The sequence below is a fragment of the Onychomys torridus genome, chromosome 18 (genome assembly GCF_903995425.1).
Source record: "Onychomys torridus chromosome 18, mOncTor1.1, whole genome shotgun sequence".
Classification (NCBI taxonomy): domain Eukaryota; kingdom Metazoa; phylum Chordata; class Mammalia; order Rodentia; family Cricetidae; genus Onychomys; species Onychomys torridus.
The window spans coordinates 28877592-28904709 of NC_050460.1; the positions used below are offsets into that span (position 1 = coordinate 28877592).

Here is a 27118-nt window from a genome sequence, read left to right on the forward strand (position 1 = left end):
GGCCTACAGAGTGAGTTCTAGGACAACCAGGACTACACAGAAACCTTATCTCAAACAACAACAATAACAAAAAGAAGGAAGGAAGGAAGGAAGGAAGGAAGGAAGGAAGGAAGGAAGGAAGGAAGGAAGGGGAAAAAGAAAAGAAAAGGAAAGGAAAGAAGGAAGGAAGGAAAGAAAAGGGAGAGAACACCCTGGGAAATTCGGGGAAGATGGTGTGGAACACAGAGAAGCTGCTTCCCTTTAGTTATATAACTCGGGTTGGATGAGTTGGCCTCAGGGCCTCACGGTGCTCCTGTGTTGCTCATCATTTCCTCGACTCTTATTTATTCAGACAGATTTTTACCTCACAGGGAAAACTATCCAAAGAAAGGAGAAACTCCATTTAATTTTAAATGGAAAGCTGAAGAGTATTGGCAGTTACAGCAGCCGTCTGTGAAGTTACCAGGCCAAATGTCTATGACTCAGGGTTTGGACAAAATAAAACAGTCAAGCCTTCTGTTTAGACTTAACTATTTAGTTCCCTCCTTATCTTAAAGTGGCCCAGATAGCTTTGGCAATGGGTTCAAGGTCATGGGGTCAGAGTGAGAAGCAAAATTAAAATGTAGGTTCTAAATTTTTCTTCTCCTTTAGACTTAGTTTCTTCTTTTCCTAATTTGGTTTTATGTGATACAGTATTTTCCTTTTGAAGTATATTCAATTTTTTTTTATTGTAGCATAAATACAATAGTGAGACATTTAATTCTGAGAAGTTTTCTAGTGAGGAGGGCTTGGTGCAGTCTATTAGCAAGGCAAGTTGTGAAATTGCCTTTCTATGAGAGAAGTGTCAAAACCACACCCCAGCTTAAACTGTCCTGGAGGAGAAGGACAGGAAATGGAATGTGGGGACCCTGTGTCTGGCAGGATTCAGCAGGACCCTCTGCACTGTGTTCCTGCTCTTGGGAGTTCTGTCCCGAGGATATGCGTGGTTACCACTGTTCTGTGGGAGGAGGATGTCAGATCTGCACAAGTTCACTTATTTTGAGAGTTGAAGCTACTGGCTGAGCATCAGTAGTTACATGATGTGATTGTGTAACACTGCTCTCTGCATGGCTTTGATCAGGCTTCTGTATAGTCAGGCTGCTTCCTGGCTACACCAGAGATGCAGCAAAAATGCCCAGGTTTAGATGCACAGTGGACAGGCCAAGCACCAAGTAGTCCTTACAAACCCAAGTCTACATTGGAAGGAGACTGAGCATCTTTATAGGGCTCTAATGTGCAAATAGAAAATAATGCACTGCTTTCATTTCATTAAAGGCTGTGCCTCTGTGTGTCATGTATGTTCCCACAAAAGTCCTTGATATGTGTGTACATCATGTATGTGTCATGTATGTTCCTGAAAAGGCCCTTGAATAAGGATTCATTTCTGAATTATAGTTAAGACACTAAGGGGATTGTCAAAGATATCTTGAGGTCAATATGTTAACAGAACAGTAACACTTTTATAACTGCTTTGGGTAATTACAGGTTTTATAAATGAATATTACCTAAAATTATCTTCAAGTCACATTTTTCTGCACAAGAGAAAATATTTTAGTGCTTTCTTTTATGTGGTGTAATCTGCGATACCGGTGCTATTCCACGGGAATTAGGAGATCAAACTATAGCTCCAGTTTGTAAAGCTGGAGAGTTGGCCAGGGTGTTCCTAGTACCTTTGCCACCTCCTTTAGTTCTAAAGTCACAGGCTCTGGGCAGGTTGGGGAATAGAGGAAACCGTTACAGGCTGAATGCCAAGTTCATGCTAGAGTTATTTAGATTCTCCGCCACAAAATTTACATTGTGAAAACAATTTGCATAGAGGCCCCTAACCTATGCTTTATTTTTTAAAATTATTTAAAGTAGAGGCTGAGAGAAAGCTGTAGAAGCAGTACAGAGAGTTCTGTAGATGGTTATTCAGCTTATGGTTTTCACACAGTGCCTCTTGACTGGTTGAGTGTTAGGCCAGAGGTTCTCAGCCTGCAGGGTCACAGATCAGATATCCTGCGTGTCAGATATTTACATTACAACTTATAACAGTAGCAAAATGACAGTTATGAAGTAGGAAGGAAAATAACTTTACGGTCAGGGGTCATCACAACATGAGGACGTGTATTTAAGGGCCGCAGCCTTAGGAAGGGTGAGAACCACTGTGTTAGTATGAAGAGCAAGTGGAGGTAAAACATAGGTCTGTTAAGGCAGTACCAGTGTGTCAGGGATCATGAATAAAGTTAGGATATGACTTGTATTTAAAACTGGTAAGCCCATATAGTAGTTCACGATGGTATTTAGTCTGAGGTGTTAAAAAGTTACTAGTTCTGGTCATCTTTACGAATTGTTACTCTATTAGTTTCTGTTTTTTAGGTTTTAAATTTAAATTAAATTTTCATCTAAATTAAGTAGTGAGGGAATAAAAATGAAAAATAGGTGCATAGGCGAACACCATGTGAAGCATGTTTCTGTGAATGGCCCTGCTTGGTTAGGAATGGGAAGTTGGTTCTGAGCTCCAGGACTAAAGTGATTTTTTTCTCTGTAGGTTCGGAAACATGTGAATGATCTCTACGAAGACTTGAGGGACGGGCACAATTTGATCTCCCTTCTGGAGGTCCTTTCTGGAGACACCTTGGTAAGTTAGAGGCTTCCTAATTTATATTGCTGAGCCTATAATTCTGTACACACGTGACCAGGGCATTTGCAGAATAGATGTTAGGTTTTTGTAGCATTTTTTTTTTCTTCAAATTATGAACTTAAGCCAGAAGGAAAGAGTTCTTTCTGGCCAGTGGCTGCAGCATCCCATCTTCACGTGATGTGAATGTGGACCTGGAGAAGTCTCTGCTTTTGTGATAGGTTCGATAATTAACATACTATTTGTTCCTTTTTGTGTGTGTGTGCTTCTTTTTCTTCTTTTTTAAAATACTTTTGGGTTGTTTTCTGGTATTTTGTTTTATTTTTGCTTTAAAAAGTCAGATGCATAATACAAGCACACATGGAAAGACTCGTACATAGCGAGGAACCCAACTTCACTTTCTGAGAAGGGGGCTAACCCAGGTGTCGTCTCCCTCCTGTGTGACCATTACTCCCTTTCTCGGTTATCCGTTCTCCCTCATTCCGTTCTGCTCATGCTCTTCTTTTCATTCCTGGTCTGTCTGTCTGTCTGTCTGTCTGTCTCCTTGCTGTCCTGTCTTCTGTCTGTTATATTCACTAGCCAAGGGAGCGAGACTTTTTGAAGACCTTACGATTGGTGAGTGCATCAGCAGCATGCGAGTGTGCGCAGCATGAGGATGTGGAGGATGAGGACAAGGGGGTAGGTGTCCCCCGTAACTCACTAACCTGCCAGGCGGTGTGTGCAGCGCTAACGTGATAGGCCAGTGACTCACGGCCCCAGCTCCTGTAGAGGAAACACAGGAACCCAACCCTAGAGCAGGGCAGACATGTGTGAAGAAACTGGACAAAGGGAATATTTTCTCTTTAAAGTTATCTTCAGAAAACTTAGAATCCTGATAACTAGTATACTAATTTTTATGCACATTCATTTCCTTCTGGAATTGATATTTCAAACATGACAACTTTGGGGGGTGACATAGGGAGACTTTTATCAATTTCCTTAAATCATACCTGTTTGTGGGATGCAGAGGGGCAAGATTTTAAGTCTTGTAGCCCATATAATCACAGGGCCGTTTAACTGACACTTAGCTGACATGGGCCAGCTACCTTCACAGAGACAGTTGAACCCCCAATTTCCTTGGAAATTATGTTTCTATAGTATCAAATTTGTGAATTTTCAGCATCATTTCTACCCTGATGCCAAAATTATTTTTCCCGTTTATGGTCTGCTGTCTTTTATCATGGCACCTTGGATGTCAATGGCCTATATTTCAGAAGTGAAGATGGACGTTGGCTTCTTTTACCTTTTTGCTCTTAGACTATTTCATGTGATAAATTTCAGCCCCATCCTTTGTATGTTTGTTAAGGATTTTCCAGCTCTGTTCCTTTTTACCCTCTGACAATGTGAACCATTTCCCAAGGAAAATGGCACTAAAAAAATTAACTATGATTTGACACTTTTTCTGGGACTGGGAAAACAATTGCATCACATCCAGTGAAACACAAAAGTACAGGTCTTCTCTCCCTCATAATAAGTCCACCTTTGTGTAAAAGCTGAAATAAACACAGAGGAAAAGTGTTGCACAGTGTAAGTTGCTTTTTCCTCTCCTCAGTCACAGCTCCTCTTGTCTTTCTCTTTGGTGGTTTTTGTTTTTCATTTTTTAATACTAATTTGCATGCTGTTTTACCTCATTTTCATAAATCCATAAATATAATTAGAAAAACAGTCTTGTTGATAGTGTATGAAGAAGGTAAAATGGAGAGTTACTACTTATTATTTTTACCGTTAGGTCCCAGTTAGCCAAGATTGTCCTGTTAGTGAACACAGAATGCTCCGTGGTCTGTGGTTTTCCTTTTATTTAAATGAAGCATCTGGAATAAAGCATATGCTTAAAATATATTTAGAAAAAGTCCCTCAGACTTGAAATTCGGTCCAAGATGATAGAGAAGAGTCAAAAACTTCTTTAAAAAAGAAAGGACGAGCCTACCAAAAAACAGTTTAGAAGGATTAAGATGAATGGATAATATATTTAAATTAGCACGGTCAAAGGTGTTGTAAACTGTAGTATTTTTATGCCTTCAATTTTCTGTCCTTAGCCCAGAGAGAAGGGCCGGATGCGCTTTCACAGACTGCAGAATGTACAGATTGCACTGGATTATTTGAAAAGACGCCAGGTATGGTGATTTCTAGACTCTAGCCTCAGGAACATAAGAGATCAAATGAATCTACATAGGAATGTGTCAGGGAACGTAATGGTTTAATTGGGTCTGAACTATGGTAATCATCTTGCCCATTGCTGAGGCAAGTGTTTAATGGTGTTTTCAAACACCTGTTCCTAAGGAAAGGAAGTTAGTATTGAGTGTAAGCCCAGAAGAGTGGGGTGCTTTATTTCCCCTTGAATAAGGACCGATTGATTCTCCCTGGTGGCATCCGAGTGCATCTGCCTAGGCAGTTAGAGCATTTGAGTAGTAACAGGATGTCAAGAACGCCTGTGAATGACAGTTCCAGGTAGGGGTGTGGCAACACTTGACTTTTTACACTGCATATATTAGAATATTTTCATCGTTTATACCCTACTTCTAGAAACAGTGCTAAGTGCTAGTGTTTCCACTTACTAGTGGGGTACAGCAATCTTCTGTTCGGTGTAAGTGGACAACCGGCTTGGCCTTCTTTGTGCTTCCGTCATAGAGTAGCTGTGTAATTCATAAAGAGCAGAATTCATCCCGTCTGGTTCTAGACTCTCTAGAGGCTGGATATTGAAGGTCAAGATAGTAACACTTGGCACTGGCAAGGGCGGCCTGTATTCTCACTTGGCAGAAGGGACAGAGGTGAAGGAGTATCTCCCTTGCTTCATCATTCTCTATCAAATAAGGAAACACTGTTCAACATGATGGCGTGTCTTGGTATTTAGCTCTTTGTATAAGATGCCAATGTTGAGCTCATTACATGTATCTGCCTGAATGTCCCGGTTGAGCAGTTGGTAAGCTTCCGTTCTGAGTGTGGTACTGCTCTTTGATGTTTTCTCAGCTTCTAGACGCTTGGCGATTTAAATACTTACTCTAGAAAGTAGTTTTTAAAAATCCTCTGTTGTGGACATACGGGCTGTTGAAGTTGTCGATGGCTCAGGTCATTTTCTGCTTGAAGGTAAGGGTGAAATAAGCTCATTTCAAAAGAAAGTGTCCCCTGATTTTAAGATCACAAAGTTTTACCCAGGCCTCGTCATTTGAATTTCGTTTTTGACAAGTGGGCACTGGTTCTAGGAAACCACAGCAAAACCCAGTCTAGACTAGCTTGTTTCCTGGACCACCGAAGGGGAGGGCGGACAGTGTTCGGTGATCTTTGCACTCTTTGCGTGGCTTAGCATTTCCTTTGTAGGTAAAGAGAGCTTGTGCCGAGTGTATAGTCAACTGTTTCTCCCTCCTTCATCTATCAAACAGGTGAAGCTAGTGAACATTAGAAACGATGACATAACAGATGGAAATCCGAAGCTGACGTTGGGATTAATATGGACAATAATTTTGCACTTTCAGGTAAGTCCAGCTTTTCTCCGTCTTGCGGCTGGTTCTCTGGTGGTTCTCGGGAAGGTTTTTATGTCCTCAGAGTGGAAAGCAAATTTCATAGCATCACTTCCGTTGTTCTTCCTAGTCACACTGTGAGCCTGGCCTCTTGTCTCCTGCTCTCTGGGAGCTGCCGTGTTTGCCTTTAAAGGTCTTCTTTTGTAATCTTAGATTTGAGAGATAGAGATCTCTTTTTCCTAAATGCACACATGTTTCTTTTGTTCTTTGTGCAGTATTTCTTATTTTAGCTATGTAAAGATTTTATGACTCAAATCCTTAAAATAATTTTATCCATAGTGTAAGTAAATTCAAGTTTTCCCTGGTAGACACTAGATGGCAGTAGAGGTATTCCAGAAAGCCAGATTAGCAGGAAAGTGTCACATAGCAGCCATGCCTTCTGTAGATCTGAGGACAGTGACGTGTTTTGAAAGCACTCTGTAGCTGGAGTCACAGTGCCTCCCCTGTGCCTTGCCTTAGTTCCTTAGCTGCTCATCTCGCAGTTTCTGTCAGCCCTCGGCAGTACTGTGCTTGAAGGGCCTTAAAGGAAGAAAATAAACGGCTTAAGTAGGATTTTAAATTGAATTGTGAGGGGGGAAGGGGTAAAATGCATTAAAGTAATAATGGAAAATAAAGGAGCTCGTTTGGGAATGGATCTGAGCCATATGAAAAGTTCTAGAGAGGAAGAATTCTTCTAGGAGGGAAGCCCCAGGTTCTGATAGGCAACTGAACTGTCCCAGCAGTAGGGAATCGAGGCAGCTGGGCAAGTGGGGACATGGTGTTAACCAGCCTGCCTAGAGGACGGTTAATGAAGATGTCCAGTCAACTGCGTTGTGAAGTCAGGGCGACCCAGGAAATAACTAAGTGCAAGCCAAGACTCCAGAGCGCTAAGGGTCATCATTACCAGAAGACCCCACCCTGAAAAGAGCTGAGAGTCCTCAGCACTAAACCAAAGCCAGGCTTTACATGTGGGACACAAGCCAGACCGTGTTACCAGAATTATATAAAGTAGAAGTGACCCAAGAATTGTTTTCATGGAGAATGCCTTGGCTGTGCTCTCCTAGAGCTCAGGTCATTCACTAGGTCCAGGACTTTTAAAATTAGAGTTGAAACTGCGAGGAGCCAGGTGGACAAGTCTGCGGCCCCTCATGCAGGGAGTCAGCTCCTTCATCCCGTAGCTGATAAGGCAGGCTGTGTCTGAAGCCAGATATCACACTAGAGATTGCCGTGGGGCAGGTGAAAGGGCTTCCCAGGAGGGAAACAGAATTGCATTCTTGGCTCCTTTTACTCTTCCTTGTCATGGTCACTCTGACTGGCCTTGAGGGAAGAAATGTTTTAATAAATCAAACCTGATAGGTTAGCGAGATGGCACAGTGAGTGAAGGCTTGTTGACAGACCCAAAGGCTTGCCTTTGATTCCTGGAGCCCATGTGGTGGAAGGAGAGAACTGAGTCGACTCAGTGGTCCCCTGACCTCCAGGTGTGTGCTAGCATGTGTACCCCTCTAAGAAATAAAGTGTAATGATGTTTTAATTCTAATTCTATGTAAAATAGATGGGAATGCGCTAGGTGGTCATGGTGAGGGAGAAAAGCCAAGAAAAGGAAGTGATTTCAGAGGGAGGGATATCGGCCAGATGGCGGTGAAACGTGTACCCAAGAGGTGACATTTTGAAAAAGGAAGAAAGAAATTTGGCCACAGGGTATAGGAAATGGAGATGAGGGCTCAGGTTAAACTCTTTAAAACATCAGAAAACCAATTGTGAGATCTAGGGGTGGTAGTAGGGAACGGTTGACCTTCTGCACGGGTTCGAAGGGTAAATGAGCTAGCCTGAGTGCCAGTCCGCTGAGCAGAGCAGACCTGGGAAGGCAAGGTACAGGGACTTACCGACACAAAAGTGGTTGTTGACTGTTGGAGAGAAAGGGTCCCCTCTGTGGAGAGCCCCTGATGACAGGGGCGGGAGCAGGTCTCGCCAAGGAAACAGAACAGGAATGACTATTCAGAGATGTGTGAAGCAACAGGAAATGAGCTGGTGAAGCCAGGGAAGGGAAGAAGAGGAGAAAAGGATAGTTGACAGTCTGCAATGCCACCAGAGGTCGTGGGGAAAACATTCCCCAGCTGCTGGCAGCAGACACAAGAAAATAACAGAGGGGAATGTGGGCAGGCAGGAATTAGAAGAAGCACGTACAGTCTGTATCTGAGGGGATTTCAAGCAGGGGTCACTAAAGAAGAATTACATGTTAAGCCAGCCACTGCAGCACTGCTTGTATCTCAGCATCAGCAATTAGAGGCAGGAGGAGGATCAAGGGCTTGGATATGGTTGTGTGGGGAAAATGTAAACAAAATAAAAGCTTTCTTCTTAGTGCTGTGCTAATCGAAGATTCGAACTCCTGGCTGTGCCCAGGGAGAAGAGTGGTGAGCACCCTCGCCCAGAGCGGCACATCCTCTTACTTCCTCTACTCGCTGCATTAATAAGGCAAAAGTTTCAGAAGAACCAGTGGCCTGTTTTTAAAATTACTGCTCTTGAGCATTATGAACTGAACCCGTTTTTCAGTCTGGCATTGGGAAGGTAGGAATTATATTCCTGACAGTCTCATGTCCTGAAGGACTGTATGCTAGATCATGATGAGGCGTGTTGTGCCATCTGTTAAGGTATTATTTTGTTAAGTGTAATCAAGGGGGATGCATCCATTGGTAATAGAAATACAAGCCAAAGTGTAGGAAGAAAAGTTGAGGGGCTGTGTCAGGCCTGGCAGGGTATTAAAGAAGAGGATGGTGAGAGGTACTAGTTACCAGGCAGATGCAAAAGCTGAGCCATTTTTGGAATATGTGACCTAACCATGGACAGTTGCTTAGTTTGGCAGGGCCAGAGGAAGGGTGGAGAGAGTGCCAATCACGGGTTGCTTCTCCACCCTGTCAGTACAAATAGCAGCCGTCCTACATTTAAATGCTGTTCCAGTGCCGATGAAGACATTGGAAACCGAAGAACAAACCAACCCAAGACTGTCACTGGATAATGTTTAATTTCCCCTTTAAATAATTAAGAAAACCGTTACAATACAGCTGTGTTACTGACAGACATCTGCACCATCTGTGTGAACGTGACCATTGCAGTGGCTGGCCCCTCAGGGAAGTGCAGTGAGTTCTGGCTTTGATTGGTGGAAGACTCCCCTGGAAAAGGCAGTCATCCACTTTCCAAGTGACTTTGGCCTCTGTGTCAGTCACTGATTTCCTCTGCACCCTGTCGATGACTCAGTGTCAGAAATATGCACAGCTCAAAGTCTCAGTCTCCATACTGATTCCTTCAGTTTCCACCGTGACCCTACTAAAGCTGTTTAATGTGTAACCCGAGTGCAATTACAGAGCATAAAGTTTAACTGCCCTAATGTATGTGTCCGGTGTGCAGGCTTGGCCAAGCGTTCCACCTTTAAATCACTCTGTGTGTTCATCTGCTCCTGTGACAGTCCCAATGAGCAGATACCTTAGAGAGTTACTATTTGAAACTATTTCCAGCCGCGTTAAAGGATTGGCTTTAGAGAGGATTAAAGTATTTTTGGCATTCAGTGTTTTGTCTTCCCTTCAACCAATTGTTGAATCCTATTTTTATTCCATTATTTTTCTTCTGAGTTAGTTTTAACATAGAGACTCTTAAGCTTTTTGTTTATTTGTATGTTAGCCCTAAAATTAGTTGGTGATTTTTGGGGTGGGGGGTCACACAGGAGAGGCTTTGTGAACTTGAGTTTGAAGGGCCCTTTGGCTGGAACTTGAAGGACACTGTACCAGTAAGTCTCTGGCTGTGTTTACTTTCTGTTTGCTCAGCCTCAGAGGTTAATGCAAGTTGTGATAGTGTGTGTGCATTTCAGAAGGCGCTGTGTTCATCTGTGGCCGAGGGCTCTGAAGTGAGTCTCGGGCTTTGCCTTGGAAGCTCATTGGTGTCTGATTTGACCAAGAGCAGTCATGTTTGTCTGGGAGGTCTGGTGGCCAGGAATAAGCCACAGTGCCTAATAAGACACAGAGACCAGCTGGCAGGGTGCCACGGCATTTCTTGCAAGTGGTTTTCTCATAAGCAACATGGCTTCAGGCTGAAGAGGATGGTCACACAGTCTGCTAGGAATTACGGGTTGGAGTGGAGTCTCACTCGGGACTTGGTGGAGCCGGCCCCAGAAGCCCAGGAGTTTGAAATGAGTGAGTTTGTGGAGCCGTGAGTGCCTGTGGATCAAATGGGGAATGTCTGTGGCTGTGTTCGGGCTGAGAAAGAAGAACAGTATTTTGATCCTGCCAAAACTCCCTTGAGCCCTGAGAAATCCTCTCCCGGAAGAAAATATTTCAGAAGAAAACAGTTCCAGAAATCTGTAGGTGACGCTGATCCTGTGGGGCAAAGCAGTGGAAGACAAGGTGACAAGGGTGGTGGTCAGCCTGCCAGGGAGCGACCAGCTGTGTCATCCAGAGAACTGGTGCCTGGAGACCCTGTCACAAGCCCCACACCAGAGGCTGGTGTGCAGCCAGGGAAGACAGTGACCGCGGACCCCAGGGAACAGAAACCTCCGCCTACTGCCGTGGACAGTTGCTCCTACCGGGTGACAGTTTCCTCTGCCCAGAACAACGACTCAGAAGTACAAGTTAGTGCCCCGGAGAAGACGACTTCAGAAAAAGATAGCCCTCCATATTGCACAGAGAGGGAGAGACATTTAGATGATGTCAACACAAAACAGAGACCATTCCAGAGAAAAGATGAAGCTTCTATTTTCCAAAAGGCAGCCAGCTTAAGTTCCATTCTCTGTGTCCCGGAGAAATCACTCGGAAACAATGGGCTTGTGGAAAACCTATCAAAAAGTTATAGCAGCATCCAAGAGCACCACAGGACCGAGAGAGTTCACTCTCATAAAACACCCCGTCCTCAGTGTACAAAAGGGAGGCACCATTCCCCCCAGGCCAGTGTGTCCTCTGTCTCCAAGGATGCACCTGGGAATGATGGATATGAGGTAAGTGAGATGAGAGTGATGGATGCCCCCCTTTCCACAGGACTCGAGTGTTGTAGTGGGTCTCTCTAAAATGCCATCTTCACACTAGCTTGTGTGAAAGTTAGGAGTTTTCGTATGAGAGCACAGAAGCATTATCTGGTGTGTTAGCCACGTCACTTGTTCTTATCCTCACTTTAACTTCAGTAGCATAAGTATTTTATTGTCACATAACTTGGGAAAGCCCTGGTTTAACAGAATACTTAGCTTTAATTTCTCCAATTCATGGCTCTTGACTTTTCCTTTGGAATAGCCTGCAGAAACTTAGCTCTGTGGTGGGTAAAAGTTAAATTAGAAAACAGTTTAGGATAGCTGAATATCTTGATATAGATAGCATAGAGGGTTTTGATGTTCCTAACACACACACACACACACACACACAAATGATAAATATTTGAAATAATAGATTGTTCGAATATGCCTATTGAATCATTGATAGTTATGCATGTATATACACTGTAGTTCCCAAATGCGTTCAATTACTGTGTGTCAATTAAAACATAAAGACTTGTTTATAAGGAATAACTAGTGATAAAACAATGTGGGACACAGTACAGTACTCTGCACATTCTGACTTTCTGTTCCATAGTCCAAGAAGCCAAATTCCAGTTCTCTATCAGTTTTCATGCACAAAACATTGACATAATTGCTTTCAGATATTCTGTGTGTTGAAGGTGGAGGCACAGATTAACTTACCCAAATTTCATGGCCCTGTTTGGACATCAGAAATTGTTGGGGCAGCATGTCATTGGGACTGGGATATGACCCAGGCTACCAGGAAGCTAAGATCTTTTCACCTAACATTGATATTTAGCTTTGGACAAATTACATGTCTTTCAAATGTAATTGGATCAGTGTGACTTACTTCCCTGGGAAGTACATTACCTAAATGTCTTCTCCGTGCTACTGATGCAGGGTTGATTTTTTTTTTTTCTGTACATTCTTCCTAACTTTATCTTTTACCCCAAAACATCCAAATGCAAGTGGTATCCGTGATGCCTGACTTCACGGGCGGGTCATTGTGTCATTGGTTTAGATCAGTGCACAGTGGCAGAAAGGAGTTGTACTAGGTTTGGTGTGCATAGTCATCGTTGACCTTGGTGGCTGAGTTCCTGTTTATGTTCCCCACAGACTTGCCAAGCAATGTTCTGCTTCATGATGTTCTGTTTATGTTTTGCAGCGGTGGCATTTATAAAGAAAGCATCCAGTTGTGGCATTATCTGTGTAGATCTGGTATAAAGGCCAGTGCAGAAGAAATCAAATCGGCCTCCCTGTGCTTAGGAATGTAGCTTGGTTTAGTGTCTTAGATATATTTCCCCCATAATTTGGCTTCAAGTAAGCTCTATGTGTTTCTGTTATTGCTGTTTTTTGCCCCTGAAAACCATTAAAACCTATTTCTTTAAGTGTATGTAAGCCTTTTTTGTTATCTTCATGCCAAGTATTTTGTGATCTGTTACATTAAATGCATTTTTTAAAAGTTTTGTTGGAAAATACATGTGGAAATAAGTCATCAACCTGCCGCTTAGGTTTGTTAAGTGATTGTGCTACGGCAGTGTGTAACTAAGTGTAGTGTCTTGTAGATCAGAGGAGAAAGAGGCAGCTAGGTTTTTATCTGAGTAGCTTAGTTTATGATACAGAAAGAGAGCCAGCGGCTCGGCTGTTGTCTGAGGTCCTTCTTCCTATATCGTTACAGTGTTTCCCTGCCTCAGTTTGCTTAAATGTGTTTGATTAGACCGGGTCTACAGAACTCAGTGTCATAGTGGACTCCACTTTTCATGGATAATTAGATGTAGGTGACAGACCCTAACCCCTTTATTAGTACTTTTTTCCCCTTAGAAATAGCTTGTTAGTCACACAGCTGTTGTTTATCTGCCTCAAGTCATTCTTCGTGTTTGTCTCCTTACTCCTGTTGAATGCAGGGTTGGCCTTGAGGGCTTTTGAGGTAGCATTCAGGGACTATGGTACAAATTCTTGGAGCTCCTCCTAACCTGATTTGAACTCCCTTGGTCTTGTGACATTGGTCATTCTCCGTGCAGATGACCAGCCTACCTCTCCTTTAAATCCTTGCAGTAATATGCTGAGAGGCAGTCCAGCCTAAGGGCTCCCCTTCCATACATGCCCGATGAGTATGTCTCATAAGCGTACACACATGTATTGGGACAAGTGGGTGAATTTGAAAGGAGGTGGGTGGGTAACAGATTTGTATGATGCTCCTAAATTGGAAAATGCTTTAGGACATGCTGTGGCTTTGAATCACCCCAGCAATGATATGAAATAGTGAAAATAGGTGGTTCTCTTACAGAATGAAGAAAAGAAAGCTCGTTAGTAGTTCTATAACTCAATGTGTTCTAAGATAATACAGTTATCATGACTAGCCGATTTAGACAGTAGCATGGTCTCTGTTACATCTCATTGTCAGAGAAGTTCTGCCTGGGCATGGTTGCCAGCCTATAGCCCTAAGTACTTACTTGGCTGGGACAGGAGCTCTGCTTGAGCTCAGGAATTCCAGGAAATAGTCCACCATGCCCAAATGCAGATGTGGACTGCATGGCATAAGGAGCAATAGGCCAGCCCAGTACAGAAATGGAGCTGATCAGAACTCATGTCGTGTCTGTGAGTAGCCACCGTCCTTTGCCTTGGGCAGCATAGCGAGACCACAGTTCTTTAATTTAAAGCAAAATGACTGAAGAAAACTGCTCCTAGAGACAAGAGCAAGGGCTGATGTAAATAAGATCGTCTCTGAAGGGTGGGGATGATGAACACAGGAAGGAACTCGTAGGTAGTCCTCATGGACAGCTGTCTCTGTGTCTGCTTTTTGAGGGACTCTGCTGTGCACACTCGTGTCTGTAGCCTGTGGTATGGTCTCTGCTGTGCACACTCATGTGTTTGTAGCCCGTGGCATGGCCTCCACCTTCACCCCTTAGCCCTTCCCACAATATTCTTCTTTCTTCAATTTCACAAATCCCATTCCTCCCAGGCTTGTTAGGTGGATGCCAGTAAGAAGGTTGACTCTTCTATTTATAGACCTTGATTCTCTAACCTAATCATGTGTTAGAGGAATCTGGGAAGATTTTGAAAATATGGATGCCTGTATGTCATTTTCAGTGATTCTCATATAATATATGAGGATAGCTGTACTCTACAGTAGATTCTAGTGGTCAGAACAGCAAGTAAAGGTGTGTGTGTGTGTGTGTGTGTGTGCATGTGCGTGTGCGTGTGCATGTGCGTGTGTGTGTTGGTCTGAGTTCTTACAGTCATCAGAATGAAAACAGTATGACTTAGGCATTATCGCTTCTGTAATTTCATATTCTTTCAGACGTTATTGGAGCAGATCACGGTTCTCCTGTTAATCATGATGTCATTCTTGGGTCCTACCATACACTAGGCACTTCCCCCACAGCACTCATTTTCAGAGGACGCCCAGGAAGTGGTTATGGTGAGGCCCCGGAGGGTTGCTCAACTCACTTGACTACACATAGGAGAACTTCACTTGGACCTGAAGTTGTCCAAGCTGAGCTGTTTGCCTGATACACGCCTCCTTTTCCTGCCCACACCTTTCCCAGTTTTACATGTCTGTGAATTCTCATGTGTAAATGTACACGTTGATTTTCAGTGATTTTTTTCCCCCACTTCCTTCTTTTATCTAATATTTGCTATGTATTGTATGTTGGATTAAAACAAAACACTGAGTTGAGTAGAACACCAATTCTGCATGTTACAGCCCATTGTGTGCCACAAATGGGGACCAGGCTACAAGCCTAAGTCTCAAAATGCAGGCTTCTGGATGGCGGTGGGGTTGAACCTCCTTCCCACAAGCCAGATGTACTAACTAATGAAAGTAATACTTCCATGTGCCTTTCTGTCACTGACGGATTGCCAGTCAGCGGGACAGACTTTAGTGAGTCATCATTGAAGGAAGGATGAAAATGCCAAGTGGCTGTCGGAGAGATACTAGAGAATAAATGAAGAGTGAGACTTTTTAGCACATTAACTTTATGTTTCGTGCTTTAAAAACAATTCGGAGCCACCTCAGTGTGAGAGGAGCACAGTAGCGTTAGTCACACTGAAGTGCATTTGTTATTTTTCTTTATGCTTCAGAGTTCGTAGGACTGTTAGGAACTCAGCGTGTCTATCTGTGGCCTGTGACAGGGTAACTCTGCATCCCGAAGCTATAGGTCATCTGTTCTATAGCTGAGTAATGTGTTTCTTTCTGAACCATTTTACCTCTTTTTAATGCAGGTGTGTTTATTGATTTTTGACTGTCTATAGTTATTTAATTAATGAAAATGTAATAAATTTGGACCCCAATCAGCTTTGCCATGTTCTGGTTTTTAAACTCGATGGAGGACCTACAAAGGCCCAAAATCCTCTTTCTTCTACTGGAGGAACAGGTGGTTTGTTATGTTTGAAAAAATGGGGATTGCCTGACGTAGTTTTCAATTTAGCTTTATTCTTCACAGGTTTTCTTCTCTGACTTTCGACCCCAGCCTGATTTGTTGCTGATGTTTAACTCACTTGTGTCTTTCATTCGGCCCTTTCTTTCATGTAGGTGGTTTGTAATTGTTACAGTTTCATGTTTAGCAACATTTTCACTTAAAATAGTTTGTAGAGCACTCCAACACTTATTTTTTTTTTTAACTTGGAAGCAGCCACTAAAAATGTGTTGATTACACTTATTTCTGCCAAAATAGTCAAATTCTTTCTGAAGGAATTCTCTTTAGAAGCAACATCTTACCCTGAAACTACGTGCTCGTGTTGACGATTCAGCGTGGAATCGGATTTTGCCCGACTGCCAGTGGTGTAAACCAGAGTTTAAGTAGCACTCCCCCTTGCACACTGACCTCAGTTTACCCTGGAGCACCTACAGTCCCGAGGCCTCTGTGAGATGCTACAGTTTCCTCATGTATACGAAAGGAAACGATGCCCAGCGAAGTCACAGGGTGGGAAGGGCGAGACAGGCAGCTGTGGCCTGGGTGAAAAACTTCTTGGTGTGCTCATTCTTCTCCAGCGGTGGCTTCCCTTCTTTATACTACCTAAATTCTCAACATAGAATGTTTTATTCTAATACAACACGCTAAGAAATGTAATTTTTGTTTGATAGCATTTTCCCATCCAACCCCGTCTTAGGGTTTTTTCTGTTTCTGTGATAAAACATGATGACGGTGAGCAGCCTGGAGAGGAGAGGGTCTATTTGACTTACACATCTGCCCCACAGTTCATCGTTTAGGGAAGTCAGGGCAGGAACATGGAGGCAGGAACTGAAGCAGAAGCCCCGGAGGAACACTGCTTACTGGCTTGCTCATCCTGTTTTCTTATAGGACGAGCAGCCCAGGGATTGCACTGCCCACAGTGAGCTCAGCTCTCCCACATCAATTATCAGTCAAGAAAATCTAAGGGTTAAGGACTTTGTGTTCTGCATAGGTGATGCTCTGACTCGCTGTCATTCCCACCTCGCTGTCCGTCTCAGATGTGAGGCCTGTATTAGTAGAATGAGGTGGTTCATTAATGGCTAAACCTCTTGGGAAATTGTAGAATTCCTGCAGGTGTGGTAGAATAAAGAAGACACAAGAGACCTTCAGTCAGGAAACTTACGGGTTTTATTATCCACATCTCTAAAATGGGTGTGCCTTCTTGTTGTGTTAAATGAGGTGACGTAGGAGAAGCAGACTGGATGCAAAGTGTGTCATGACCTTTATCTGTCTAGTCATTGTCTTTTCCTGTGGATACGGGAAACCCTTCTAACCATGCTGTGAAGCAAAGAGCCCTTAGTTCTCAAAAAGTTTTCCCGAGACATTTCCTGCTGTCCTGTAGTCATGAAGCGCTTTACATAACAGAGTAAGGATGCTGTGTCCCCGCCTCCTCCTTTCACTTCTTTCTTCATAGATCAGTGGGTTTTCATCTTCAAACCCCAGAGTTAGCCTAAGCTGCAACTTAGTCAAACACAAGTCCTCCTGGGAGAAACGGGTTCTTGAGGTTGCCTTTGCTTATTTGTAAATACGGTGTGCCTTGGTAGGACTCCTTTCGAAAGCATGAAGTCCCTAGGCAATGAGAGCAAGAAAACAATCCCAGAGGCCGGTCTGTGGGGAGGAAGACTGTCAGTGAGGAGGGGTAACAACATGTTTATTTATCTTTTGGAACAACTTATTTAAGATGGAATCTCTTGGGATGTTTTCCAAGTTGGCTTTGGCTTTCTGGACTCAAGTGATCTTCCTGCCTCAGCCTCCTGAGTCATCACATATCACCACACCCAGTTTACTGGAAGACGGTTTTTCAAATGAGCCCTCTGTCTCCTGTTTATGGGAGAGAGCCAGTGTGTGTTGCTACCTCAGTGGTTTTCTGTGTATTAGCTCCCCCGTCCCTGTTGAGGCTGGCACTCTCCCCTGAAGGAGAGTTTTGCAGCGGATGTTGAGGTGGAGCAGAGGGATGTCCCTATAGGATGCCGGCTGTGAGGCAGTCATTCCCCAGGGGGTACCTTGCACCTGTCCATATGGGAAGGTGCAGCTACTTAAAGCCGCTGAGTCAGTGATGTGCGCTGTGGCTGCTGAGGAAAACAGATTCATCCGTTACAGTGATAATCTATCTAAACATGAGGGAGGAATTTCACTCTCAGAAACCCTGAGCTCGAATTTAGGGAACCTAGATGTAAGCAAGATGTTAGACCCTGGGCACAGTGTCTTATTTTACTTTCAGTTGGTTGCTGGTCACTAAAGGGATGGCATTTCCCCACAGGTCCTTACTCTGTCAGTTCGAATTCTGTGATTCCTTCATCTTTCTATATATAGCCTCACCCACAAGAAATAGCTTTTTACACTTTCTACTTTTCTATTTTTTATACACATTAGTGATTATCATTTTGATAAAACTTTTGAAATGATGTAATTATTTTTAAATATTAAAAATAAAAACTGGGATTTGTTTTGTTTGGAGTATTAAATGCACATGTGTTTTCAATGTGTATTCCTGAGGCTAGGATAGAACTCCATGTCAGAATGCTTGTATAACATGTATGTGGCCTGGAGCTCAGTCTCCCATACCACAGTAAAGTTAAATGAATGAATAAATTTTGAGGGAGTGTTGGAGTTTTGGAATCAGTTGTGCTGTGTGCATGCCATGATGGTGACAGCATCTGCAAAAATAGGATGTTCCTCTTTCCCAGTTGTCTGGTGGTGTTGACTTTGCTCAGAGGCCTTTCTCATTTCTAGATCCCGTTGACTGCACACTGATACTGTTGTTACTCATTTCCCAGCAAATGGGCCATTGAGCAATCAACTGTCCATGAAATTCGAGAACCCAGATATGTTAGTGGGGGTTTCTTTCATTTCCAAGTTATGTCCTGTCAAGTTTGGGACTGTTTTGTTTTGTTTTTTTAAAGAAGTTCAATGATGAAGGTGAAGTTCTACTTGGTACTGGTTCCCTGCGGGCCAGTGGTCAGTCTGTCTGCTTCTCCTGGAAAGGAGTGCTGGCTATAATCACTCGATTTCCTACAGTGGCAAGGTTTGCAGAGGTTCAAATGGCAGCAGACAGTGTTTCTGATGTACACTTGGTCTCCTCTCCCTCCATCTATACCTTCTCACTTAGTAGTCACCTACTGAATACCTGATGGGTCTGCGATAGGTGGACTAGGAAGAGAGCGTTGTTCCAAAAGTAGACTTCACTTACAAACCTAGAGAGAAGGAGCAGGTGGTGCACTTAACCAGATGCGTTCATGCAGTTTCATCTGCAGAGAATCAGGGGCATCACTTGATTCTAGAAAGTTCAGCAGAGGCTAACTGTGGATGTAGAAGAAAGAGTACACCAAGCCAGACATGGTGGAACACATCTCTAATCCCAGCAGTTTGGAGACAAAGACAGGAAGATCTCTGTGAGTTCAAGACCAACTGGTCTACACAGTGAGACCCCACCCCACAAAACAAACAACAAAGCCGGGCGGTGGTGGTGCATGCCTGTAATCCCAGCACTTGGGAGGCAGAGGCAGGTGGATCTCTGTGAGTTCGAGGCCAGCCTGGGCTACCAAGTGAGTTCCAGGAAAGGTGCGAAGCTACACAGGGAAACCCTGTCTCGAAAAAAATTAAACAACAACAACAACAACAACAACAAGAAGCCAACAAAAAGAATGAACTGCAGGGCTCACGCAGGGAGGGTATAGCCTCAGTATAGTTAGACGGCTGTTAACTAATCTGTGGGCATTTTAGTAACTGGGTGGCGGTCGTCGTAAGCCAGTGTTTGCTGGGGCTCCAGAAAGTGTTTGCATTTGATGGAGATCTCCTGAAGCCTCGTCTTTCTGACTTAGGATCGTGTGTCCTGGAGAAGGGGTACGTGTAGAGTGGTGGGATGGTGGTTACTACTGCACACTCTGCCGTGCCATGCGCTGCCCTGTGATAGGTTTACTCCATGAGGAGCAAATAGCACTTCCTCGTTCATTCTGTGATGTTGGGATTTGTCCTGTTCGTGCGTGAAGAGCAAAATGCACACAGTGGTTGGGATGTATCTTAGTTAGGGTTTTTATTGCTGTGAAGAGATGCCGTGAGCATGTTAACTTTTATAAAGGAACACATTTAATTGAGGTGGTGGCTTACAGTTTCAGAGGTTTAGTCCATAATCATCATGGCAGGGAGCATGGCGGGGAGCAGGCAGAGATGGTGCTGGCTACATCTTGATCATAAGGCAACAGGAAATGGACTGTGACACTGAGCGAAGATTAAGCATTAGAGACCTCAAAGCCCGGCCCACAGTGACACACTTCCTTCAACAAAGCCTCACCTCCCCAAAGTGCCATTCCCTATGAGCTTATGGGGGCCAGTGACATCCCAACTACGGAGGATGTTTCTATATGAAAATGCCTAATGGGTTAAAACTTCGTGTATGAGTGGAACTAATCAGATCTTAAGTGATAATGAATTTGCATAGAATCTGTGATTAACATCTGAACTTTGGCAGTTGAAGCAGAAAAGCGGTAACAGCTTAGGGAATTTGCTGAGTTGAAAAGTTAAGGAACATTTCCTTGTGTAAAAGGCTGGTGTTATTATTGAATAAGACGTTTTGTGCAGCATACAAAGACATGACACCTTGTACCCTCAGATTTCCATCAACAGGGATATTCCATTCTGGAAGGTGGTGGAAGTTTCGCTCTGGCTGGGATCACTGAAAGGCCACCTGAACAGTGTGTCACATCGGAATTGAGACTTGAGCTTACTTGGACTTTGGGCACTTCTTGTGTTCAGGTTGAAGAGCCAGCTCCTTGGCCATGTGTGTTTAACATCACTGGTTCCCCTGGTGCTTTATCTGTGAGCACAAGGACCTTCCTCACCCATTCCTCCATTCGAGAGCTGGGAGTACATGACTCTGTGGCACTGGGCTGAAGAGATGGTGCAGTTCTTGTTCATTGCTCATGGTGTGAGAGTTTTGTAGGGTAAGGATTAGAGGTGGGGGAGAATCTGTGAATGAGGGTGTAGAGGTTGGAGATGCATCATGGATGGCAGAGTTTTTGATGTGGGGTGACTGGGCAAATGATGGGGCCCTTCTCTACAGTAAGAATGCAGACAGGAGTGTATGAAGGGGCAAGAGAAATTCAGTTTCAAGCACACTGAATTTTAAATGCTGTGATGTGCATCAGAGTGGTTAATAGTAGTAGCATCCAAGGGTGGGGGTAGAGCTCAGTGTATGCCAGAAGTTATTTTCTGAGATAGATAGGCATGACTTGTTTCAAGCTCATACCCAGGATGCTGAATTTGAGTGAAAAGAACGGACTGTGAGTTTTCTGTAGTAGGTGGAGCTAAGAATTGGGCTTGTGGACACGCTCAAGTGTACAACAGTTGCGGGTACATCATTTTTGAGGAGTGTCCTATAATGTGAAAAGTTGAGGTCTTTGTACCCATAGGCATTGGTTTGAAAAACCTACCGGCAGGCCTAGAGGACTTTGCTGACGCTGAGTTATTTCAGTGGGGGAGACCGAAACTCAAAAATGAGGAGTGATACAAGGACCTTCACGGACGTTGTTTCTCGTGGGATGTGATTTCTGACAAGTCTGGAGCTGTGGGAGGCAGCGCAGGGAAGTGAGGTGAACACACAGCGCAGGTGAAACGCTCATCCACTGGGGGATCAGTTCAGTGCCAATGGCCAGAGGAGCAGGAAATGAGCTGGTGTGCAAGTCTTCGATGGAAACAGTGGCTCATGACGTAATTAAATGTGCATGTTTTTAATCAGAGTTTTAAAAAATAGTGTGTATGTGTGTGATAGTCTGAACTAGTGTGTGTGTGTGAGCGGCAATCTAGAGTTCATGTGTTGGAAGTGATTTAATAACCAGAACTTACTTTTCTCTGTAACTATCCCAGATCTGTGAACTCATCCTCAACACCTCTCAGGTAGACCAGCACTCCCACCCTTTACACTGACACCTCATCACGGAAGTGTACTGTCTTTCCTAGTTAATGGATAATTATTCTTGTAACTAGACTGACCCAGAATGTTCTGGAATCAGCTAGAGACAGCAGAAACAATCCTCTCTACATCTAGAACTGGGAAAAAATATGAAATGCAGGTTTTTGCTTCTCCCTTTGTAAAAAGGAATAACATGACAAATAAAATATATTCAACATGTATTTCCTGTGTGCCAAGTGTTCAAAAATCATGTTAATGCTGAATAAAATATCCAACCGACACTGACCATGTATTTCCTGTGTGCACAATATGATCACACCATGCTAATTTGGAATTCTCATACGCAATGTAATGACTCTCATGATGTTACAAGGGAGGGAACATACTTAAGCAGCTACATGATTTGAGTTCATAATCACACGAAGAAGCAAATTTGTGTTGGCTGTGTCTCTTAGTCACCTAACAGAACTATGTCTCAACATGCTTGGAAGGAATTAAGTAGAAAACAGCAGTAATTGTTTTCCACATGGAAAAATAAAAACAAAATTCTTCTGTATGTTATGTGATACGTCCATGCACATAATTCTTTCCCAGGCTGTGGGGATTAGCAAAAATTCCTAGGGAAGATGATTAAAATGGAGACAGTGCTTCTCTTTCAAATCCAAGACATTTTAAGGCTAGTGTCTCTGACTTTGCTCGGCTTGGAGCTCCGTTGGGCATTGACTGCCTCTGCAGGACCCTAGGTGGAGAGGGAGTGAGGCCCCGCCTTCATCTGCACCAGCAGACGTGGTAGCATCTGCCAGCCTAAGAAGAGGGTTTGTGTTCAGCCTTTCTGCCTCGGGCCCTTGGAGCAGCCATGCCCCTGGCTCTTGTGGTCGCTGGGAAGAACAAGGGGTTTCCTGTTCGAGTCTGGCACTGTCCTATTCTCCTCTTTTTCAGTTGTTTGACTCTGTATTTGACCTCTGAGTTCATTGTTATATTTATAGTGTCTTAGGAAGATTTCAGACAGAAAGAGGCCTTAAACCTTGTCAACAGCCTCCTGCCTCCTCATTTTATAAATAAAGAAGCTGGCTCTCAGATCAGAAGCAGATCTAATTGCTCTGTCTGCACCTTTGTTTCAGTTGCAGGGGGTTTGTTGTGACGAGTCTTTTTCAATTCCACAGCCACCTCCCAAAAAATGACACAGAGACTTTTTAGTAATTATGAAAGTTCAGCCTGTAGCTTAGGCTTATTCCTAACTAGCTCTTATAACTTAAATTAACCCATTTATATTAATCTATGTTCTACCACATGGTGTTACCTCTCTTCCATTTGTACCTCCTGTTTCCTCTCTATGTCTCCTGGCTTCTCTTGCACGCCTAGGTTTCTCCTCCTCTTCCTTTCTCGCCCCAGAAATCCTGCCTAGACCTCCTGCCTATCTATTGGCTGTTTTTGGCTGTTCAGCTTTTTATTGTATCAATAACAGCAACATTTTCACCCAGTGTACAAATATCCCACAACAGTTTGTGACCTCTCCCTCTCTCCTTACACACACACACACACACACACACACACACACACACACACACCTCCTTATTTGCAGAAATCTTCCAGGTCCTGTATTGCTTCCTCTTCGTCATCTCTTGGTTTCAAACATTGCTCTGATGGAGGGAACAGTTATACATTGATGTTAGTCCCAGCTGTGGAACTATTGAGGAGCCCCTGTTGAAGTCACTTTGCACCCTGTATAGTTAGCATCAGGCCAAGAAGGACCCAGATGGAAGAGTTGCTCTTGGGACAGTGCACACCATGGAGATCCATGTTCTTTTCTGTCCCTCAATGGAAGGGGTTCTCAGAACTGTACAAACAAATAAAATACACAGGAAAATTCTACTAAAACCGAACAGGGAGTCACAAAACATTTATAGGCTAGGCTGTTAGCCAAAAAATATTACAGAATATAGTGAAAAATGAGAGAGGGCACTGTTTCCTTATTCTTGACATGGAATACTTGTTGGATCAAATTCTGCATAGAATAATTTGTGTTTTACTTCTAATCTATGTTCATCTGGAAAAAAATTCACTTAAGTTGTTTTAAGAAGCCTCATTGGCAAAGAATGTAGACTTTTTAATGCTGTTAAGTTTGGGTATAATACACAAGCAGGTTAGTATTGCCACTCCTGGCATGCAGACAGATCTGTAGGGCAGCATCTGTGGGGTTAGCATGGGGGTCACCACAGTGTGTTGTGTCACCTGGGCCACCTAGTTTGTGGTGTCCCCACTAAATAAACTTAAACAGTACAATATAGTTACCCTAAATTGTGTACACACACACATATAAAAGCTTCATTTTAAATATATAAATCATGCTTGTAAAATATTCTTTGTTGACTAAAATGAACCATTAGAAAGATACTTTTTCCGGGAACAACTATTCAGAAGAGTGGTTAAAAAGCCAGTTGTTGATTTGAGATGAGAACTATAACTCTCGGGTTGGGGATTTAGCTCAGTGGTAGAGCACTTGCCTAGCAAGCGCAAGGCCCTGGGTTTGGTCCTCAGCCCTGGGAAAAAAAAAAAAAGAAAACAAAAGAAAACAAAAGAGAACTATAACTCTCAGGGTAAAGTAACAGCACGTTTGTAGTCTGACATCTGCTAAACAGAGAAAGCTTATTAAAGTAAATGCATTAAACAGAAGTTCAATAATTTATTACAAATACAAGAATAAAAGCCCAAACAGTACTTTTCATATTTTGTGTGTTAGCATACTGTTCCATGAAGACTTCTGTGAATTTTGTTTCACCTGTTTCCTTTACAATACCAATTCATTGTGCTGCCTAAATTTGGAGTGGTCTGAATCTCTTTGCCTGTCAGGGTTTTATTGTTGTTTATCTTTTTAAGATGGTAAAATTAGTGTGTTTCACATAAAAAAAAATACATTAGATGCTCTTAACTTGGATACAGATAAGTCAAATCTGAAAGCCTGTTTGGAATTCAATTTTCCTCTGTAAAACAGGAGAAATATATTTAGTATAAAAACCAGGAGTTACAAGGATTAAGGGAAATAGGATGTAACTACTTGGCACATAGTAGACTTGTACTCTCTCAGCTTGCTTCCTTCCTAATGGTTTAATGCTTCTGTTATATTTAGATATCTGACATCCATGTCACTGGAGAGTCAGAGGACATGTCTGCGAAAGAGAGATTGCTCCTGTGGACACAGCAGGCGACAGAAGGCTATGCTGGGGTACGGTGTGAGAATTTCACTACCTGCTGGAGAGATGGGAAACTGTTCAATGCCATCATTCATAAATACAGGTATGAAATGTGTGTGCCTTTCCTCCATGTAAATACAGGCATTCTTTCTTTCCTAACGTTTTCAGTAACGTGTTACTATTGAAGAAGCACAACACGCAGTCCGTCCGTGTGCAGAGCAGAGAGAGATTCCAGGTAGAATGAACGACAGCACAGGCCCAGTCCTGAGTTAGTACTCTAACTGTAATACATGCCTACACAGGGAGACAGACAGACAGACAGACAGAGAGAAATTCCAGATAGAATGAAAGACAGCACAGGCCCAGTCCTGAGTTAGTACTCTAACTGTAATACATGCCTACACAGGGAGACAGACAGACAGACAGACAGACAGAGAGAAATTCCAGATAGAATGAAAGACAGCACAGGCCCAGTCCTGAGTTAGTACTCTAACTGTAATACATGCCTACACAGGGAGACAGACAGACAGACAGAGAGAGATTCCAGATAGAATGAAAGACAGCACAGGCCCAGTCCTGAGTTAGTACTCTAACTGTAATACATGCCTACACAGGAGACAGACAGACAGACAGACAGACAGAGAGAGATTCCAGATAGAATGAAAGACAGCACAGGCCCAGTCCTGAGTTAGTACTCTAACTGTAATACATGCCTACACAGAGAGACAGACAGACAGAGAGACAGACAGAGAGACAGGCACACGCACAGGAAGATGACGTTAGATGGAGGGCAACAGAGCTGTATTTTGTCTGGATTTATTTTCTGCAACCTCGCAGTATTAAGCTCTGACACCCACAATCTGTAGGTCAGTGAGCTAGAGTTTATCTTCAGGGAAATGATGAGTAGAGAGGCAAAGGTTTATCATTCACAGACTTAACAACCCAGGGATTTCCAAGTCCAAAATAAGGAGTAGCTGGACAGCTGATCTGGGCTTGGTGAGCAGTTTTCCTATGAAAATTATTAGGTCTTCCTGTTAACATTTGAGTTAACACTGTCTCACATTGTTCTAAAAATGATTAGTTTAATTCTCACACCATTCCCTCTTGTCATCCCTAGTTACACATGAAGCTTAGACACTGGGTAAATATTTGCCTAGTCACAAGACTAGCAGGCGATGGACTTGGGATTCAAACCTGGCAGGCTGGCTCTCCGGTCTGGGCTTTTACTTCTGCTGTCTCACTAGAAAGTAAATCCACAGAAAATGTTAATTGAAAACTGTGGGTTTAACCTTGATTATTTTCCTTGATTTTATGAAGATTGTGTCATATTGAAGAACCAAATATATTCTCAAATAGATTAGGTATAAGCTATAAACTTATTAAACTGAAAAAGGTATTAACTATAATAAAATAGCCTCCTTCCTTTATGGGACAACTTTTAGATCAAAGTCGGTGGAGACTGCTGAATTAAAAAGAAAACCTGAGTGAACTTGCCTGCCCTTGTTCAGGGCCCAGTGCAGATACTGAGTAGCACAGTGGCCCAGACTTATCCACTGTTGCCCTGACTGTCCCAGGGACTGAACACTGGAAGACTGTGGAGCTCTTCCTCTGCAAGTTTTTAGGTATATAAAAACATTTATAGAGGCCAGCTTTTCTAAAATCATCTGCTGTAAAATTATTGATATCTGTATTGGCCATGGTAGCCCAGACTTGTAATGTGAGCACTCAGGAAGCTTTGACAGGAGGCTCACAAATGTGAAACCAGCCTGGGTTCCATAGCAAGACCTTGTCTATAAATAAATAGGTAGCTAGATGGATAGATGATGGATAAATAAATGCTCACTCTCCCTCCTTCCCCCCTCTCTCCTCCCCCTCTCCCCCCTTTCTCCCCCTCTCTCTCCCTTTCTCTCTGTCTCTTCCTCTCTCTTCTCCCTCTCCCTGTTTCTCTCTCTCTCTCTCTCTCTCTCTGAAAGAGTATCTCTTCAGTACTCATTAAGGATTATATGAGCAAGTTGGCATACATATGTGTATTTTTTCTTAAGTACTTAAATAAGTCACTGTACATCAGAGATCCCACAATTTTCAAGAGAAATTAAATTCACTGTCATTGCTTTTGGTAAGAAATGGGATCTTTTTAAAAAATATATCTTATGTGTATAGGTGTTTTACCTGTGTGTGTGTGTGTGTGTGTGTGTACACACTTGTGCGTGTGTGAGCACATGCATGTGATCGTGCATGTATGTACCACTAGCATGCCCTCGGAGGTCAGAAGAACAGGGTTGCAGACCTCTGTGTGGGTATAGTTCCTCTGGAAGAGTAGCGCCTGCTCAGAGCTGCTGAGCTGCCCCTCTCCAGCCCGGAAGCT

At 43.2% G+C, this 27118-nt stretch overlaps 1 protein-coding gene across 15 annotated transcripts in view; it reads left to right on the plus strand.

Annotated features, from left to right (window-relative positions):
- The window catches only part of Dst (dystonin), a 419328-nt gene that overhangs the window by 207365 nt on the left and 184845 nt on the right, over positions 1-27118 (plus strand). For all 15 annotated transcript variants that reach the window (XM_036168011.1, XM_036168013.1, XM_036168012.1 and 12 more), the window contains 4 exons: positions 2549-2638; positions 4714-4791; positions 6055-6147; positions 24690-24856. In XM_036168011.1, the coding sequence (XP_036023904.1) occupies positions 2549-2638; positions 4714-4791; positions 6055-6147; positions 24690-24856 (428 nt within the window). The remainder of the gene's footprint in view (positions 1-2548; positions 2639-4713; positions 4792-6054; positions 6148-24689; positions 24857-27118) is intronic.